This window comes from Saccopteryx leptura, chromosome 4, assembly GCF_036850995.1.
Source record: "Saccopteryx leptura isolate mSacLep1 chromosome 4, mSacLep1_pri_phased_curated, whole genome shotgun sequence".
Classification (NCBI taxonomy): domain Eukaryota; kingdom Metazoa; phylum Chordata; class Mammalia; order Chiroptera; family Emballonuridae; genus Saccopteryx; species Saccopteryx leptura.
In genome coordinates, this window is record NC_089506.1 from 214969716 (window position 1) to 214987761 (window position 18046).

At 59.8% G+C, this 18046-nt stretch overlaps 3 protein-coding genes and 1 non-coding gene across 5 annotated transcripts; 2 read left to right on the top strand and 2 right to left on the bottom strand.

The window, feature by feature from the left end:
- Window positions 1-3: 3 nt before the first annotated feature.
- MCRIP2 (MAPK regulated corepressor interacting protein 2) lies at window positions 4-12346 on the bottom strand. Of its 2 annotated transcripts, none has more exons than XM_066383036.1 (5): window positions 12195-12346; window positions 4816-4933; window positions 938-1065; window positions 606-707; window positions 4-388 (listed from the first exon to the last, which is right to left on the bottom strand). In XM_066383036.1, the coding sequence occupies exons 1-5, from the start codon at window positions 12238-12240 to the stop codon at window positions 318-320; spliced, it is 465 nt and encodes a 154-aa protein (XP_066239133.1). In that variant the 5' UTR covers window positions 12241-12346; the 3' UTR covers window positions 4-317. The 2 variants fall into 2 exon arrangements, with proteins under 2 accessions (XP_066239133.1, XP_066239132.1); XM_066383035.1 differs by lacking the exon at window positions 12195-12346 and adding an exon at window positions 5039-5228.
- Window positions 12347-12414: 68 nt separating this feature from the next.
- Window positions 12415-12485, top strand: TRNAG-CCC (transfer RNA glycine (anticodon CCC)). The gene has a single exon. It is a non-coding gene; the product is annotated as a tRNA-Gly (tRNA).
- A 319-nt stretch (window positions 12486-12804) lies between these two features.
- Window positions 12805-14499, top strand: METTL26 (methyltransferase like 26). Its single transcript, XM_066380009.1, has 6 exons — window positions 12805-13082; window positions 13234-13396; window positions 13592-13651; window positions 13969-14036; window positions 14125-14203; window positions 14276-14499. Exons 1-6 carry the CDS (start codon window positions 12886-12888, stop codon window positions 14321-14323), a joined length of 615 nt encoding a protein of 204 aa, XP_066236106.1. The 5' UTR covers window positions 12805-12885; the 3' UTR covers window positions 14324-14499.
- Window positions 14500-14980: 481 nt separating this feature from the next.
- On the bottom strand, window positions 14981-17344 carry WFIKKN1 (WAP, follistatin/kazal, immunoglobulin, kunitz and netrin domain containing 1). Its single transcript, XM_066380010.1, has 2 exons — window positions 17055-17344; window positions 14981-16453 (listed from the first exon to the last, which is right to left on the bottom strand). The coding sequence occupies exons 1-2, from the start codon at window positions 17223-17225 to the stop codon at window positions 14981-14983; spliced, it is 1644 nt and encodes a 547-aa protein (XP_066236107.1). The 5' UTR covers window positions 17226-17344.
- Window positions 17345-18046: the final 702 nt, after the last annotated feature.

The following is an 18046-nucleotide window of genomic DNA, read 5'->3' on the forward strand; positions in this document are numbered from 1 at the left end:
AAAGGCAGTTTCTTGACTTTATTAGCCTGGAGCTCCACTGTGCCAGCCCCAGGGGCTGGTCCACAGGCACAGTGAGCAGGATTGAGGTAAAACAGGTTCAGCCCCTGGCCCCTGGCAGCCTGGGACAGCTGGGCCAAGGGGTCAAAAGGTATAAAAGTCCAAATGCTGGCACTTCAGGTGTCGCTGGCATCCAACTTGGCCCAGGGGAAACACGACCTGCTGCAGTGGTTTACAGGGTGTCACGGTCCTCTTCTAGCAGAGGGGCAGCCACGGGGCAGGGCCAGGCCTGTCAGGCAGCGTTCCTTCCAAGGCAGTGGCTAGGAGCAGTTAGTGATTCTGGCCAAGAACTGCTGTGCCCACCATTCATCCAGGTCAATGGGTACAAAGTCTGTGGACAAAGCAGAAGGTTAGGCAGTGAGGTTACTTTCCAACCTCTCCCTTCACACTGACCACAGCCCCTTACACCCAGACCCCAAATATGGCAGGCAACTGAAAAGACGTGGGTCAGGTCCAAGTTCCCTTCACTATCCCCTAGGGCTAGACCTGGAAGGGCTCAGGTCAGGGTGGGAGCGGAGGGGACTCCCTGAGGGCGGGGGAGGGCTCACTCTGCAGTCTTGGGTTGGGGGTCCTCTCCACATACTGCACAGGCCTTGGACTGCTCTCACTGGCTGGGCCACCACCCAGCTGCTGCTCCACTTGCTGCCAGGCTGTAGGGAGAGGGCAGGCAGGCTGAACCAGGCCCCCGGAACCCTGTTTCCCCACCAGGGTCTGGTGGCCACTCTGGACCACAGCCCAGAAGTGGAAGTGGGCAGCCTGCTGGACGTCAAGGACAAACAGGCTGAAGGCCCAGGAAGAACCCAGTCCTCCGGCAGTGAGTCAGGTTACAGTGGGGAAGAAGACCAGTGGCCTGGGCCACACCCTTGGGCCTCCAAACTACCTTCGGACACAAAGCGGACATTCTCTTCGTGGGCCAGTGTATAGGTCTCCTGGGTTGCCTCGATGGATGGGGATGTGGTGGGGGGCCGCCGGCCATTCACTCGATTGAACACAAGCCTTGGCCCCGGACTGTGGGAAGAGGGAGAAGATAGTGACTGTCCCAAGCCCAGGTGCTGCCTGGCAGAGTTCCAGGAACAGCCTCAGGCCATACCCACTGCCCCCAGGCCAGGCCCAGCCTGCGCCCTTCCCTGAACTGCAGCCTTCTAACAGCCCGTAGCCCTGAAGCACTCCTGTGTCCCAGCAGGCTCCCTGCTCAAGGCATGCAGGACCCCTCCTAGGGTCTCTCAGGCGTCCCCTGCCACCTGCCTCCCACTTCCCCTTGCTTGGCCAACAGTCCAGGTTCTGACTGGAGCTGTGACCAGGTCACTCAGTCCCAACCCTACCCACCAGGCACAGTTTTTTGGCCATCTTCTCCCCACAGAAGCTTGTCCATCTTGCTGATGCCACAGTGTGGGAATAAGGCCCCAAACAAGACCCCAATGGCCTCTGCTCCAGGCCCCACAGGGATGAGCCCCAAAGGAGGACATCCAGTATGGGCTGGGTCGACCTGTGTGCCTGCATACCCCTGACCCATTCCTGCAGGCCCCAGACAAGGGCAAGCCTCTTGCTCATGGGAGTGGGAATGCTGAACGAGGAGACGGCCCCCAAGTGCTGGAGCTTGGCCCAGTGGGCATGCTCTCTCCACATGGCTGCGGGGCCCATCCTGGCCAGCTGGGCCCCAGATAGCGATGGGCCCTGGAGGGAGTGGGGCCGCACCTACAATAGGAAGTGGGAGCTGGGAGGAGTCCTGGGCTGCACGTGCCACTCCGCCAGGCACTCGCCTGCTTTCCATCCTGGGCTCAGGTGCCCCACTGCCGCTCGGACTTCCTCCTCGGCCAAGAGGGGCACTAAAATAAAGAGGAGTGTCTTGAGGGGCACTGGTCCCACCAACTGTGGGCTATAGGGAATCTAGGGCGTGGGGCTCCCCCGAGTCTAGCTGTATAAACCAGAGGGTGTGACTTGGATTGCCCCTCGCCTGCCCCTCCCACCTCCTGCTAGGCTGCAAACTTCAGGGGGATTTGCAGGCTGAACATTAAAGAACAGAATTGCAGCCCTGGGCTTCAAATCACAGGGACCAAGGTAGTGGCGGACACCCACCTGCCCCTCTAGCCTGGCCACTCCCTGCGGCAGTTACTGTGGTTACATAAAGCCAACACACAGGCTCTCTGGAGGGAAGGGCGCAGGCTCTCATGTGCTCCTGTAGACGAAGGCCACTCTGTGCCTGTTCCCAGGGACACTGCCAACTGGCAAGCTCCAGCCCACAGCACCCAAGTCCCTGCTCAGCACCAACAGGGGCATCCTCTCACCTAGTCCCCTCCAAGACCCCCCAAGGCAGACTACACCGCTTTTCAGCCTAAAAACCTGGGCTCAAAAGAGAAGTGACCTGTCGAAGGTAACATGCTGTGAGCAGGTAGCAGCATCAGGACTTAATCTGAATTGCACATCTGTCTGACCCCAAAGCCCACATTTCATACAGGTCCCACGCCCCCTCCCCTCCCCATCTGATTGCCTGTCTGCCCCTGGACCTCTGGTGGTCACATGGCCCCATTTTATCTTCTCCCTAACAGCTGATATAGCCTCCATTGATCTGATTCTCTCTCCTGTCTCTGGCTAGGAGGGAATGCTTGTCAGAGGTCAAGACTCATGTGGCCTGTTCACCACCATGGGCAGTACCCATGACCCAAGCCTGTCCGTTTAGTGGGCCAGACACTGAACATCTGCAGAGCACCAGGCCTGCAGGGTGGATAGAGCAGTGGCCCAGACACCCTGCTCTCGCCTGGGCCAGTCAGGGTGAGGGATAGGGGTAGTGAAAAGGCTCTGCAGGGAAGAAAAGGAAGATAGGCAGGAAGTCAGGGGAGAGCTATTTTAGAGGGTGGCCCCCTGAGAAGGTACAGCAGTGGAGGTGGGGCTTTGGCCTCCCAGTGGAGGCTCTTCAAGCCACAGAGACTGGGAGGGGACAGGTCACGGAAGGGGGAAGGACCTAGGAGGGAAGGGCAGCCAGTACGGCCAGCACACTCTCTTCCTGCTCATGATTCCTCAGCACCCAGCAAGATGTAGCGCTACTCTGCGTGGGCTGCCCAGCGGCCTCAAGCCCAGCTTGTCAGAACCCTAAAACCTGGCCGGCTCAGGGCACACTGAAGATGGAGGTGACGCCTGACCTGTGGTGGCGCAGTGGATAAAGCGTCGACCTGGAAATGCTGAGGTCACCGGTTCGAAACCCTGGGCTTGCCTGGTCAAGGCACATATGGGAGTTGATGCTTCCAGCTCCTCCCCCCCTTCTCTCTCTCTGTCTCTCCTCTCTCTCTCTCTCTCCCTCTCCTCTCTAAAATGAATAAATAAATTAAAAAAAAAAAAAGATGGAGGTGAGGCCTCGTGGGAATTTTAAGGGCTCTGTATTATACTTCTGTGTCCTTCCCTGGCACCCCCAACCCTGGCACAAACACACCCTGCCTTCCCCAGCAGGGGGATCGTGGAGAAGAAGATGGTAAGTCTCCCCAGGTAAGACAGTAGAGAGCACCTGGGCCATTCCAGCGCCAAATCCATGCCTGGCTGACCAGCAGTAGCTGCACACCTATGCCTAATGCCCTCCCCCGGAAGGTGGAGCAGCGGTGAAGACCGGGGCTTGACCAGGCAGTATCACTGCACAAGCTGGGTCCCAGGGAGCAGCTCACGTTCATTCTCAGGAGGCACCTGGGGCAGGCCTAGAATATTTCCTCACTAGGATCCAGCCCCAAAGTGTCAACATGCCCCCAACAGAAGACCCCTGGGAAGGAACTCAGCCCAGAAGAGTCCCCACAGGGTGCCCCCATCCGTGGCATTGGAGGTCTGTAACTGAAGGAGAGGGCAGGCTGAGGGATAAGCGCTCCCTTCCCATACACACCCCTGACCTCCTGGCCAACCTTGGAGGCTGCTTGTCCTCCACTTGGGAAGTCCCCCTGTCGGCACCCTCCTCAGCACTGCCTCTCGAGGCTGCCCCTACCCACAGTCGAGGTCAGGAGCCCTCAGCCTGTGCGAGCCTAGACCAAAGTGAGGGCCCAAGAATATATAGACCACCTGAACCTAAAACCAGGGCTTGAGCCAAGTAAAAGGTTCAGCTCTGGGAGAGGAGGATCTGATCTCCGGTTTTTGTAGTGTGGAGGCCAAAGTGTCCAAGACTGAGTCTCCTATGGCTGGTCTCAGGCTCTTGGCACCAGCAAAAAAGGCAAAAACTGCAGGCTCTAACAAGCCCTGACCATCTGTGGGGGGCCCCCAGGGCCCAGCCAGGGTGCTCGTGATGAAGGTCAGAAAAGGGCAGTGGCTTGGCAGGGCCAAAGGGAACCACATGCACCTCTTCCCCAGCGAGCTCTGCAAGCATGGAGCTGGCAGCTAGTGACAGGGTCCTTGAGTGCCAGCGCCCTGGGCCATTCTGCACCTGCCCAAGGTCGCCAGGACATCAGACTCAGACGCCTGGAGCCCCTCCGACCTTGGAGCTGGTTGGCTTTCTTCCAGGGTCCCACAGGGCCCGGAGTATGGGGGTGTCCAGCACATCGGACCCAGCCCCCTTGGACCCAGCTAGGAGCCAGGTGAGCCAGTAGGGCTGAGGTGTGGGAGTCAGAGCTGCCCTCACAGGCCAGACCGGAGCGGGCGGGGTCAGCGCGCCCCGCCCCTGCGCGCCCGCCCACCCCAAGCACGTGGCTCGGCCTCCGCTAACCTTTCCCCAAGGTCACCCTCCTGGTCCCACAGCAGCCCGCGGGGGAGGGGAGGAGAGGACAGGGCTCAAGCCGGAGCCCCGCGTCTTACCTTGACAGGGGCCAGGGTTCTGGTGGCTGAGCCCGCGGGGGCGGCGGAGTGGGCGGTGCGGGCTGCCGGCATTTCAGGAGTTCGCCGAGCCTGCTCTCCACTTGCTGCTGTGTGGGCCCTGCGGGTACAGGGAGGATGCGTCAGCTGTCGGTGCGCCTGGACCTCGGGCCGTCCAGGCGCGTGGACCCCTATCCGGCTGTGCCGGCCTCCCGCCCCTGCGCACCTGTGCGGCGCTGCGCGACCAGCTTGCTGGGCCCCTTGGTGATGGTGTACATGGTGCAAAGGGCCGCCCCGTGCGGTACTCTGACGCACACCCTCGCCTACCCGGCCCGCGGGCAGGTCCCGCGCTCTCCTGCCCGAGCTCGCGCTAGGCAGGCGCCGTGAGCGCGGCCCCTTTAACGGGCCGCACGGCGGAGAGGGGGCGGGCCCGCTACACGCCCCCGGCCCTTAAAGGGCCCGCACGGCTCCACCGGCCCAACGGCACGAGACAGGGGCGGTGCTGGGCTCTGAGAAATTGACCCCACCAGGCACAAAGAGGCTAGGGCGGGGCGGGCAAGAACAGGCGTCCCGCCCCACAGGGCCCAAAGCCAAGGCAGCGGTCGTGTCACGGGACCTGAGATGCCAGTCCACGGCGCTGCCCCGAGGCCAGGTGAGCCAAGGGGCACTCAGACCGTGGGCGAGGCTCTCGCTCAAGGCGTTTGCTGGGTCAGCAGTGATGTCCAAGATACCCCCCAGCCATTCACAGACGCTGGGGTATTCCTTATGCACCCTGGACACGAGGGTGCCCCCATTCTTGTCAGTGGCCTCAGTGAAGGTGCCTGGGTGGGCCCGGCCAGTGTGAGGGGTCCCTCTTGGCCTGGGTGTTGGGATTGAGGGGAGAGGAGAAAAGAGGGTCAGCACCTTGTGTTTGGGCCGTTAACAAATGCCCTGGGAATCTTCCTTCCACCCCACGGGACAGCAACTGTGGGTGCATTCTGCTCCAGGTCTCAGCCTCCCATGCCCAGGTGCACCCCCAGCTCCAGGGTGGAGGAAGCCACTTATCAATCCAGGAGCCAAGTAGGGGGTGTGATGTGGGGAGAGAGGTGAGTGAGGTGACCTAGCTTGCCCGTATCATCCTGCATGGGAGAGAGCATACAAGACCCACTGTACTGCCTGACCAGGTGGTGGCACAGTGGATAGAGCATTGACCTGGGACATTGAGGACTCAGGTTCAAAACCTCAAGGTCACTGGCTTGAGCCTGGGGTTGCTGGCTTGAGCATGGGATCATAGACATGACCCCACAGTGGCTGGCTTGAGCAAGGGGTCACCGGCTCAGCACATACAGCAATCAATGATCAACTAAGGTGCCACAACTTCGAGTTGATGCTTCTCATCTCTCTCTAAAAAAAAGAATCACTGCACTGACATTGCCTCAAAGACAATTGACCTACAGAGACCGTGGAGGCCAAGGAACAAGGCATGCTCTACACCATAGACCACTTGGCAACCCCATCAAGGAGGGTGCTACCCCCACAGGGTGATGACAATGACTTTCCTTTCTCCCAACTCACAGACTGCTCAGAGCTGTCCCTCCCAGGCTCCAGATTGCAGACCTGGTGAGGGGAGGAGGAATGGGTTTGTGAGCCTGCTAGAGTTCAATCCTTAACATCTTTCCAGCCAAGAAAATAAACTGCCCAGAGCTGTCCAGGAGCCGTGGAGTTTGCCCCCAGTCCCTCAGGGCTCCTACAAATGTTTCATGAGGCTCTTGCCGGCTGGTACCAGGGCCTGGGATGTCCAATGGGGCCTTGTCTCAACCTAGGAGCATCTGCCACAGGGGCAAGGGGGCTTAACCTCAGCACAATGACCCAGGGGAGTCCTGGAGCAAATCCAGCCCTCCTCCCCACACCCCAGCTTCACAGCAGAGTGGTCTGAAGACTCCTATGCAAGCAGGGCTGAGAGACCAGTACAGAGGCCACAATGGGGACAGGAGTGAGTGGTGAGGAGAGGAACAAACCAGCTGGAGGAACCCCTCCTCCACCTGCTCCGTGCTGAGTCCCTCCGGGGCCACCCCATGCACCGGTGTACGGTGCCCAGGCCCGCTCAAGGGCCCTCCAGGAAGCTTGCATCCCAGGCTGGCTGGGCTGTCTTCCCCCGCATATCCTAAGCAAGGCTCAAGGACAAATGCCCCCCTCCCACATGCCTCCTCAGGCTGGGCTGGGCCTGTGACCCTGAGAGGCAAGAGGGGGGCTGGGCCCTGCAGACAAGAGCATGTCGGGGGAGTCTAGGATCCCCTTTCCTACCCTGCAGTGCCCATACCTCCCCCGGCAGCATCAAGGACAATGTGTTCCTGCATCATCTGTGCTGGCTGTCCTGGCCTTTCTGGTGGCCTCGGGCACAATGCTCAGGCTCAGACTCTGGAGAGACAGCACAGGGTGAAGGGTCAGAGGGGAGGGTTTGTGTTCCTGGCAGAGGGAGCAAGGCCCCAGAGCACCTCCCCACCTCTGTCCCCGAAGCTGACAGGAGCTCGCCGACAGCTCCTCCTCTCCAGGTGAGGCACCCCCTCAGACTGGCCTGAATGAGGGGAAGGCAGCCCAGCCTTTGCTTAAGCCCTCTGGTAGCCAATGTCCTGGCCCTGCCCACAGGCCTTGTCTGAGGCCAGAGGTTGGGCCCCGGGCACTGGAGAGACCAGCCCAACTGAATGGTCCTGACAAATGGGAGAGGAGGGGGCACAGGTCAAGCAGGGAGCTGGAGGGGTGCGAGGGTGAGACAGTTCGGTGGTCTCTAAGACACCCTGAGCCCAGGGGGCAGGGGGACTGAGGATGGAGGAAGGCCAGGTTGTGGGGGGACCAGCCGGAGGGGCCAGGCCTCCGCCCGAGGAGGCTGACCAGCCTCGCTGCTCCCAGGACCCAGCTGAGAGCACAGGATCCACCCCGGCCTGGACAAAGCCTGCCATCCAAGGGGCGTGGGCTGGGCCCAGCCAGAGCCCCCAAGAACTCAGGTTGGTTATGAACCAGCAGGGTTCTGTCTCCTCAGACACACACCTCCCTGGCCTTCCCCTGTGTGGGGACTGTTCAGTGATTTCATTGCTGTGGGACCCACAAACTAGATACAGCCAGAACAGAGATTGCTTGGACCCCGCCCATGTGCCCCAGGTGTGCTGGTTTGTGCTCGGGCCTGGAGCAGGCCATTGCCCTTGCCCAGACAAGCATGTGAGGCATCTCCCCCTCACCTGGGACAGCTCACACCCCAGTGCCCCATTCATCTCACATTGTCCTAAATGTCCCCATACCACATTAAGAATTGTTAACCTCTTTCTTTGGTCTCTTGGCCCTGAGAAATTTCCCATAACACCCTGGATCATACTGTCTGATGGTGGGTCCTACAGAGGCAACACTGCGCAGCCAGCAACTTCCCCCTTGTCAGAAAAGTTAGGAACCCACCCTGGAGACTGAGAGGGGGTCGGAGGGAGGGACCTCACCCAGCATGCAGAACAAACAAACAAACAAACAAACAAAAAGGCTATCAGGGAAAGACCAGGGCTTTACCTCACAGACCCCACTCATCATAATAAAAACAGGTGCTGCTCTTCTCTTTCAAGAGGTTCGAGCAGTAGCACACCCCTACCTTCCTTCCCTCTCAGGCGTGCACCTTTACTTTCCTCTACTAAACTCTAAGGGTCCCCACGAGACTTGCAAACAGGGGAGCAGTGAGCAGCAGCAGTTCATCCCAGGCTAAACCCCTGAGCCTGTCCCCAAGACCCCTTTCCCTCACTTCAGTGAGCTGATGGCAGCCACCTTGGCCCACTCCTTTCCCATCATATTTCTAGAGAACAAAGGCAGAGCACCATCTAGGCTCTTGAGTCCTGCTGCTTCTTCTACCCTAAAAAGGGCTCTAGATGCAATACTAAACTTTTGTATAAAAGAAGAAAGAGGCTTCCGTCTTCAGTCATCCTCAATCATTTTCCAGATCTGCCATCCATGCCCTCACCAACTCAGACCAGAGGAGGAGCTTCTGCCGACAGAGGGTGATCAGCAGGCTCCAGGAAACAGCTGTGGCCGGATGCTCCCACGCCCACCGCCCAGCTTCTAAGGACTGCCCAGTCCACTCCCAAACCCGTGCGCAGTGGGCTGAATGGTGGTCCCCAAAAGATACGTGCACCTTATTTGGAATAAATAAGGCAAAGATTTTGAGATAAGGTCACCCTGGATTTGGGTGGACCCTAAATCCAACGATGAGTGTCCTTTTAAGAGAAAGGAGAAAGATATTTGGTCGCGGAGCTATTGAGAGGCTGTGACCAGGTGAACGTGGAGACAAGCTGGAGTGGGGTGGCCACAGCCCAGGAATCCCTGGAGCCCCAGGACATGGATGAAGGAGCCTCCTGTGGGCTTGAGGGAGCTGACACCTTTATTTTGGATTTCTGGCCTCCGGAACTGAGAAAATAAATATCTGTTGTTTTAAGTGTGAGAGTCATTGGTTACAGCAGACATACAAGGGGAGTGCCAGTGGGAAAGGGACCTGGAGGGGAAGCACCCAAGGTGTGTGCAGGGTCTGGGGAAGTGAGGACCCCCCTGAGGGGGAAGGTTCAGTGAATGGTGGACCTGAACCCTGTTTTTCTGGCTCCAGTCGTCTTGGGGCCAGCACTCAGAGAGGCTTGCTCCACAGCCCCTTGGTGGGTGAGCAGGACTGGGAGGAGGTAGGGGGCCTTGGCCCAGGAGCCCTTCCCTCACCAGGCGTTTCCTGAGCAACACGCACACGCACACGCACACGCACACTCATGCGCGCCCCAAGGCAGGTCTGGCCTTGGGAGGGCAATACAGCATGTGCCTTGCTGGAAGGAGGAAGGAGGCCGGGGCCTGGACTGGGGCCCAAAGCCCAGACCACAGGGAGGCGCTGCAGTGTGGGCACTCCCGGGATCCTCCCCAAGTCTGACACACATCCAAGATGTTCCAGAAAACACGTGCTCACATGTTCACTCACATGCTCACACGTATTCACACAGGTCATACCTACACACGTTTGCACGCACTCCCAGCAGCGAAGGCTGCTGCTCAGCCTTGTCCAGCTGCTTCTGTCTGAGGCTCTGAGCTTGGTGAATGCTGAGGGCAAACGGCTCACACAGCGTCCAGCCTAGAGTGATGCATGTGCAGGTAGTTACCAACCTGAGACAAGTGCTATTGAACAGAAATTGCTGCTGGGCATTTGGGCAGTTCCTTAAAGCTGCCCATAAGACATGGGAAAAGCAGGCCAATCAGTCTGACTTGGGCTCCTCTCCTCTGAATGGACACATAGTACAAAGGAAAACTTCTACATTTATAACGCTTCTGACACCAAATGTGTAGGTTTTCCTCATGGAGCAATTCTCCAGTTCTCTGCAGACACCAATTTAACTCATTTCTTACACTAACCGCCCAGCATAGCGCAGACCCCACAGGCTGAGGGCTCAGTTCCACAAGACCACCACTTCAGACCACATCACAAATCCAGGTTGTCATCTATGTTTCCGACAGTCCAGCCACAAATAGGGGTTCCCACGACTGACCTCCTTGGGCTCCATAATTAGAAAGGCTCACAGGACTCATGGAAATGCTTTACTTATGTTTACTAGTCCATTATAAAGGGAACAACTTGGGAACCGCAGACAGAGACGCTCCAGGAAGCTGTGGGAAGGGCACGGAGCTCCCATGCGCTCTCCAGGAGTGCCACCCTCCCAGCACCTCCACGTGTTCGCCAACCCAGGTCTCCAACCCCCACCATTTAGGGTTTTTATGAAGGTTCCACTGCACCGGCTGATGAAGTCAGTGGTCAGTGCTGATTAGCGCGGTCTCCAGCCCTTCAACCTCCAAGGAGGTCAGGGGTGGGGCTGAAAGTTCCAGCCCTTTAATCACAAGATGGGTTCCCCTGGCAACCAGCCCTCATTCTCCAAGAGCCACCTCACTAGTATACACCCAGGTAAAGCTGAAGGGATTTATTAATAATAACAAATGCTCCTCTCGGCCCAACACTCAGGAGATCCCAGTGTTTTAGGAGCTCTGTGTCAGGAACAAAGACAGAATAGATATCTGACAGGATCACAGGGTGGCCTGTGCCCCAGGAATCTCAAGTGAAGCCAGCAGGAAGCTGGTGCCTCTAGGTGGGTGAGGAGTGGTGTGAGGGGCATGGGTGAAGGGCACAGGCAGTGAGACCTCAGGTGACCATCACTGGTCACAGGCGGGGGTCAGGCAGGAATGCGCATCTAGAGACACATATCCACCACGGAAAAATGCTCAGCCGACCATCCAGGAGAAAGTGAGGCAGAAAGCGAGTCAGGTAAGGAAAGCGGAGGGCGGTGAGACAAGAAAGAATGCTGAAGGAAGCCGGGGGTTGAGGTCACAATGCAGAATGATGACGGGTCGTCCTGGAGGAGGAGGGAGACCGATCTACGAAATGGAACTTTCTCAGGGGGACTGTCAGGACCAGCCACCCTACACCACTCGCTTCCTTCCCCCCAGGTCTGACCAGACCCACACGCTGGCCCCTGGTCCCACCTGCATGCTCCTGGCGGGCAAACCCAGGCTAAAGTCTGAGTGTCGTTGGTTATGAGGGCCTCACTCGGAAAAAACTGCCCAGTTAATCTTTTTTTTAATTAATTAATTAATTTTTTTTGGTATTTTTCTGAAGCTGGAAACGGGGAGAGACAGTCAGACTCCCGCATGCGCCCGACCGGGATCCACCCGGCACGCCCACCAGGGGGCGACGCTCTGCCCCTCCCGGGCGTCGCTCTGTTGCGACCAGAGCCACTCCAGCGCCTGGGGCAGTGGCCAAGGAGCCATCCCCAGCGCCCGGGCCATCTTTGCTCCAATGGAGCCTCGCTGCGGGAGGGGAAGAGAGAGACAGAGAGGAAGGAGAGGGGGAGGGGTGGAGAAGCAGATGGGCGCTTCTCCTGTGTGTCCTGGCCGGGAATCGAACCCGGGACTTCTGCACGCCAGGCCGACACTCTACCACTGAGCCAACCGGCCAGGGCCTGCCCAGTTAATCTTGACTACAGGGCACGGCCCTCAGCCTGCGAAAAAGGGCCCCTCTGAGACTTGGGCCCAAAGCCGACAACTGAGGAAGCACCCTAGACACAAATCGGCCTCCGATTTGACTCGGGGGTCACTAACCCCTTACGACACCCGCAGACCCCAGGCTACCGCGGTTCAGCTCAGGGTCACACCCAAGCCCTGAGCATCACAGCCCCTGCTCGAAGGCCTGCCCAGTTCCTCCGAGCCGGACCGCAAACCCGCCCACCTGAAGCTCCGCCCCAACCGGAGTTCCGCTCGGGCTCCAGAAGGGTCGCGGTTGCCATGGTTTCAACGGGGCAGCGGCGCAGGCCACAATCGAAGGGGTCCACAAACCCACGTCCCTCATCTCGGTTCCTCACCCTCCAGCGCTGGATGCCGAAGCGACACTGCGTGATCTCCCACCATCGCGGACTGCTCCGGCCGGCGGTCCTACCCTTCTCGCAGGCTGTGGCGCGTCAGGCACCGTCTCTCCTCCGCGGCGACCGCAGCGGCGGCGCTGCGCATGCGCTGTGGCATTTCCCTGCCGTGAAGGCTGTGTCATCAACTCCTAGATCTTGCGATCCACCACCAACCCAGCAAGCGCCGCTGGTGTAGTGGTATCATGCAAGATTCCCATTCTTGCGACCCGGGTTCGATTCCCGGGCGGCGCATACCTTATTTTGTTTGTTATCTCTACTGAAAAAACTTGGTGACAGCAGAAATTTCAGGACGAGAGGAAACTGGAAGCATAGGGAAACCTTGTGTTCCGGTACAACGCGAACGAGACAGTTTCAGAGTCACAAACGTGAAAATGTTAGGACGGCCATGGCCACAGGCTGTGGAGCGAGGAACGCCTACACATCAGCGACCCGTACATTTATATGTACTTAAATCCCGCCAGGGTACCTCCCCGGCGCGTCTTCGGAGGATGCGGGCCCTTTAATCCGCTGCGCGCGTCCTCCTGGGAACTGTAGTCCGTGGGGGCGGGCTTCGCGATGGCCGGACTACAGTTCCCGGGGGGCCTCGCGGCAGCGGGACTACAGTTTAAGGTGGATTAAGTGCGCGGTAATAATGATGGTGGCGGCGGCCGCGGAGCGGAACAAGGAACCCATCTTGCGCGTGCTGCGACAGTACGTGGACCCGGCAAAGCGCGGCATCCGCGTGCTTGAAGTGGCCTCGGGCTCCGGCCAGCACGCGGCCTACTTCGCGCGGGCCTTCCCCCATGCCGAGTGGCAGCCGTCAGATGTAGACCAGCGCTGCCTGGACAGGTGCGGGGGAAGGCGGGACCCCGGGTGGCGAAAGTGGCCCCGTCCCACTACCCCGGCTTCCCATGCCACCGCGACCGCTGTGAGCAGGGCTGCAGGGGGCGTCAGGAATGTGTGCACAGGCCGCCCCCACCCACGAGCTGTCTCCCGACAGCATCTCGGCCACCACTCAGGCCCAGGGGCTGTCCAACGTGAAGGCGCCGCTGTACCTAGACGTGACCTGGGATTGGAAGCAATGGGGCGGGATCCTGCCGCAGTCGCTGGACCTGCTGCTCTGCATCAACATGATCCACATCAGTCCCCTGAACTGCACCGAGGTCTGTGGGAGCGTGGGCGAGCCACCCAAGGGCCAGCTACCTGCACCATGAGGCACTCTTTCCCCTGCATTCTAAGGGAGCGTGATGCTAGGTTTGCCCCATTTGCTAAGGCACTGAGGCCTGAGGAGCTCAGGTTGAGTCTCCAGCCCCTAAAGAACCCTGGGGAAAGTTCCTTACTGCCTCCCCCCTCCCTAGGGGCTCTTCAGAGCAGCAGGACACCTGCTCAAACCCAAGGCGCTGCTCATCACCTATGGGGTGAGTGTTCCTGCCTGAGATGGAACTCCCTTGGCTTGATCCCAGCCAGCCTCTGCTGTCTCCCCCTTTCTGGACTCCCTCCCTCCTTCCTACCTGTCTCAGTATTTTCAGTTGCCCTCACCCCCACTCCCTGTCACCGTTGAAACAGGCTCAGACTTTCCCCTCTCAGTCTCCGTGAGCTGCCTATGCTCATGGGAGCTGGGAGCAGTGTGTCCTTTTCATCCCCTAGGGGCCAGCCTGCATGTCTGCCCAGTGGTTGACGGGGGAATGGCTGACCCTGGGTCTGTGGGCAGAGCTGTGCCCCTCTGTCTCCACAGCCCTACGCTGTCAATGGGACGATCTCTCCCCAGAGTAACGTGGACTTCGACCTGAACCTCAGATACAGGTTAGATAGAGCTTAGGAGGGCAGGGATCCTGGCTGGGAGGGCAGGTGAGCTAGGTGACCCCCCAACTCTACCTCTTCACCCCTGCAGGAACTCAGAGTGGGGGCTGCGGGACACAGCCTTCTTGAAGGACCTGGGCCAGGCCAGTGGCCTCCTCCTGGAGAGGATGGTAGGTGGGGAGGGTTGGGGGGTCTGGGGGGGTCTCCCTGGGCAGCTTCTCCAGCCAATGTATCTCTCCAAGGTGGATATGCCAGCTAACAACAAATGCCTAATTTTCCGGAAAGAATAACCCCTCTCCCACATCCCTGTGTCTCCAGGGAGGCCTCTTCTGGGATAAACCCAGACAGCCAGCCCCTGCCTCCATGGACCAGGCCATGGGGACTGGCCCTGCCCATTCAGGGGGCTCTTGACCAGTGGCCACAGGGCTTCTGAGAGCCTGGGAATAAAGTGTTTCCTGCTCTTCTATTGCTGGTGTCCACTACGCCTCTTCCTACAAGCACCCTTGGTGGTGCTGGGGGGGCGGGGGGATAGGCTATGTCCCTAAGGGCTCCATTACCAGGGGCAGGTGGGGTCTGGCCCGTGGGGTCAGGGCTTGGGGATGTCCTGGACCCTGCTGCTCCGCTTGGGCAGCAGAGAAGGAAGGGAGAGGATCCAGGGACTGCTAAGGCAGGAATGACCCAGCTGCAGGATCCACCTCCAAGCCTGGTCCTGCAGGAAGACAGGAGGCTTCCCAGAAGGGAACTGGAGCTCCCTGGTCAACTTGGACTGGAGCTAAAGCTTCAGTGTGGTGGCGGGAGCCCAACTGCGTTACAGACTGGACGAGGAAAGGGTGTAGCTCTGGGAGGCTCAGCAGCAGCAGGCCACAAGTTCCATCCAGGGAAATACTTTTATTTGGGGGACTGGGGAGACTGGAGGGCAGGGGTGGGCTGAGCTCCAGGCAGGCCGGCTAATCCTGGAAGCGGTTGAGTAGCTCGCAGGCCCTCTTCTCTAGCAACTCTGCGATCTTCTTCACGCGCTTCTCGCTGGCAATGCGGACATAGCTGCCAGCATCCAGGACAGCCACACCGTCTCGCACTTCGCCCATAATGACCAGCGGGCCGTCACCTGCTGTCACATTGGGGCAGGGGCAGGCCCAGTCCATGCCACTCAGCGTCACCTCCAGGTACTTGGTGCCCAAGAACCTGAGGCCCATCTTGTCGTCCTTGAGCACATCGTCTAAAGCCACGCGGGCGATGCTGCCACCGCCGGCTTCAGACTCCTCTAGCACTTCTGTGAGCCGCCCTACAATGGCGAAGTCACTGCGGCACAGACTCAGTGCCAGCTTGCTCCTGAGGCGGCAGGCCCTGCAGGGTGGCATGCGCGGTACAGGGCAGGCATCCTCACAGCTCTCTTGGCTCTCAAAGTTGTTGCTGTTGCCTTCACAGCCACCGTACATAAAGGGGTGGCACTGCTGCAGCAGCGGGCTATAGGCCCAGCGTGGCTCCCAGCCCTGGCAGGGGCCCTGCACAGCCGGCAGCACACAGTGATCACCGGGCCCGTGGGCACAGGCTTGCTGGCACTCCTCATAGGTCTCAAAGCCCTGGACACCCCCATCACAGCTGCCAACTGGGAAGGTCATACAGCCACCCCGCTGGGTGTCAAAGTGCCAGAGGACGTTGCCAGAGAGGGGGCCAGCACAGGCCTGTGCGTTGGGCAGGCACTCGGCAGGGGCACTGGGGGCCCTGTCCCTGGCTGGATCCCGCTGGACCACGGAGAGTGGGAAGTCGGCCCGCAGCAGGCCAGCAGCGTTGCGTGCAGTGCAGGTGTAAAGGCCTGCGTCCTCAGGCCGGGCATTGTAAAGCACCAGCTGCCCAATGCTGGTGACCACCACATTGCCGTACATCTGGTCTGGCCGCATAATCAGGTTCTCCCGCTGGTCACTCTGCTTCTCCCAGGTCACAGCAGGTGGCGGGCGGCCACTGACATCGCAGTGGAGGCTGGCAGTGCCCCCCACATACACCACTTGTGGGGATGGGCTGCTGTAGAGCGCAGGTGGCACCGGGGTGTCCCCGGGTGTCGGGCGGGCAGTGGTCTCCGGAGGTCCTGGGCTGCTGGGCGGCCAGCTGAGGATGTGTTTGCAGGGCACAACGTGTAGGCGGAGGCCGCGCAGGCAGGCCTCTGCATCCATGTAGCAGCGATTGTAGTAGGTGAGGCCATCTGAAGCACAGGTGAAGCTGGGCTCCTTCTCGCAGCGGTCACGGCAGCGGCACACAGGCTGCCCGTCCCAGATGTCACAGTCGGAGCCCTGCTGCGGGCATGAGAAGCCCTCGCAAGAGGCCACCAGTATAGGCGTGGCTGAGCCACCCTCGGGGAATCGGGCAGCCACGCAGCTCTGCAGCCCACACACGTTGGTGCAGCACTTCTCAGTGGCCAAGCAGTCCTGGGGGGTGGGGAGAGGCTCAGCGGGTGCCTGAACACCCCCCAGCCCTGCCCAGGGCTCTGGCTATGCCAGGCAGGGTGTGCCCCCCATTGTCTCCCCAAGCCTCAGTCTCCCACCTGGAAAGCCGAGCAGGTTTGCATGAATTTGCTTTCCATCCAGTGCAGTGACCTGTAGGTCGCTGCCTCACTGACCAGCCCCATGTGTCATCTCACTTGACTCCTCACCCCCCCCCCCCCCGCAGGTTTATTATTCCCATACGAGGAAACAAGCCCAGGGAAGATAAGACAGCATGCTTGAGGCCACTTCAGGGGATGTGTGGCCAGGCTGCAAAGGTGGGACATCTGAATGTGACCCCAACTTTTCTACTTGGGTCCTGAGAACAACTAGCCCCAGGGTGTGGGTGGGCAGGTTTGGAGAGTGATGAAGGCAAAGACTGGGGGTGTCACTTGAGACCCTCATAAGGGGCATGGCCTGAAATGCCTGCAGGAGTGTGGGAAGAGGAAGTGGACTCTCGGGGCTGGGATCTGGGCTTCACCCAGGCCACCCTAGTTCCCTGGGATGCCCTCCAGGATGGGTGGGTAGGGATAGTGCCCACACTCACCTGGTCCCCGATGCATTCGCGCTCACAGGTACTCTGGGCGTCCACCCACAGGTTGGGGCTGAGCTGGTTGGGACACATGCCAGGGTGGCTTTCAAGCCCCTGCAACAGGCTGGCCCCTGAGGTCAGCCCAACCATGAGGAATAGCAGCAGAAGCAGGCTCTGGGCTGACATGGGGACCACGGGCCTAGCGGGTATGGGGGTGTGGCTGCCAGGCCTTCAGGCTCCGCTTTGCCCAATCCCTTCAGGCATCCACCCTTCCAGGCCTGTGGTCAGTGACCCTGACCTTGGGCCCCGGGCAGATCCTCTGGGATCCCTGTTGTCCCCCAAGGTCTGAGCCCACAGCAGATGCTCCCTCTCAACACCCCAGTGCAAGGGGCTGGGTGGGTTCCAGATCTCTCTGAGCTCTGACGCGACCCCTTTCCTACCAGGCTCCTCTGTGGTCACTGCAGGACAAGGGGGCGTGGTGGGGGGAAGGGCTGGGGAGGGACTGAGGCCCAGGAGCAAGGAGACACTGGCCACGAGGGTTGCTGAGGGGCGGAGAAGGGCCGGCTCTGGCTGGAGTGGGGAGGGGAGAGGACACTGTAACTGGAAGCCCTCCTCCGTGTCCAGGCCTTGGGCTCAGGGGATCAAAGCAGCCTCAAAGATCGTCCCTGCCTGGGTTCAGGACCCGGAAGGAGGGGGAAGGGAGATCAAACACAGGGGCTGCCAGAATCCGCCTTTCCAAACCCTTCCCCTGGGCCTGGGGCCCCAAGAGCATCTGCTTTTGAGACTGGATGGAAACCATCCCGTGACCCTCTGTCTGACCTTTTGACCCAGGAGGCAGAGGTAATAAGAGCCTGGTCTGCTCAGCATGAGAACAAGAGACCCCAGGTGCAGAGGACGCCTATAGTCTGCCCTGAGAGGAGGCCTCAGGCATAGAGGCCACTGAACCAGACTTTGGGACTCAAGGCCCAGAGCCCTCCCACAAACCTGCAGCCCAAGATACAGCCCCG

Excerpts from the sequence above, each read along its gene's own strand:
- MCRIP2 (XM_066383035.1), bottom strand. The coding sequence starts at position 5,090 with ATGTACACCATCACCAAGGGGCCCAGCAAGCTGGTCGCGCAGCGCCGC. Across the intron at positions 708-937 it reads TGTCCGCTTTGTGTCCGAAG|CCTGGCAGCAAGTGGAGCAG; the intron begins GTAGTTTGGAGG and ends CTCTCCCTACAG. Across the intron at positions 389-605 it reads CCCCAACCCAAGACTGCAGA|ACTTTGTACCCATTGACCTG; the intron begins GTGAGCCCTCCC and ends CTTTGTCCACAG.
- METTL26 (XM_066380009.1), top strand. The coding sequence starts at position 12,886 with ATGATGGTGGCGGCGGCCGCGGAGCGGAACAAGGAACCCATCTTGCGC. Across the intron at positions 13,397-13,591 it reads GTCCCCTGAACTGCACCGAG|GGGCTCTTCAGAGCAGCAGG; the intron begins GTCTGTGGGAGC and ends CCCCCTCCCTAG. Across the intron at positions 13,652-13,968 it reads CGCTGCTCATCACCTATGGG|CCCTACGCTGTCAATGGGAC; the intron begins GTGAGTGTTCCT and ends CTGTCTCCACAG.
- WFIKKN1 (XM_066380010.1), bottom strand. The coding sequence starts at position 17,225 with ATGTCAGCCCAGAGCCTGCTTCTGCTGCTATTCCTCATGGTTGGGCTG. Across the intron at positions 16,454-17,054 it reads GCGAATGCATCGGGGACCAG|GACTGCTTGGCCACTGAGAA; the intron begins GTGAGTGTGGGC and ends CCCACCCCCCAG.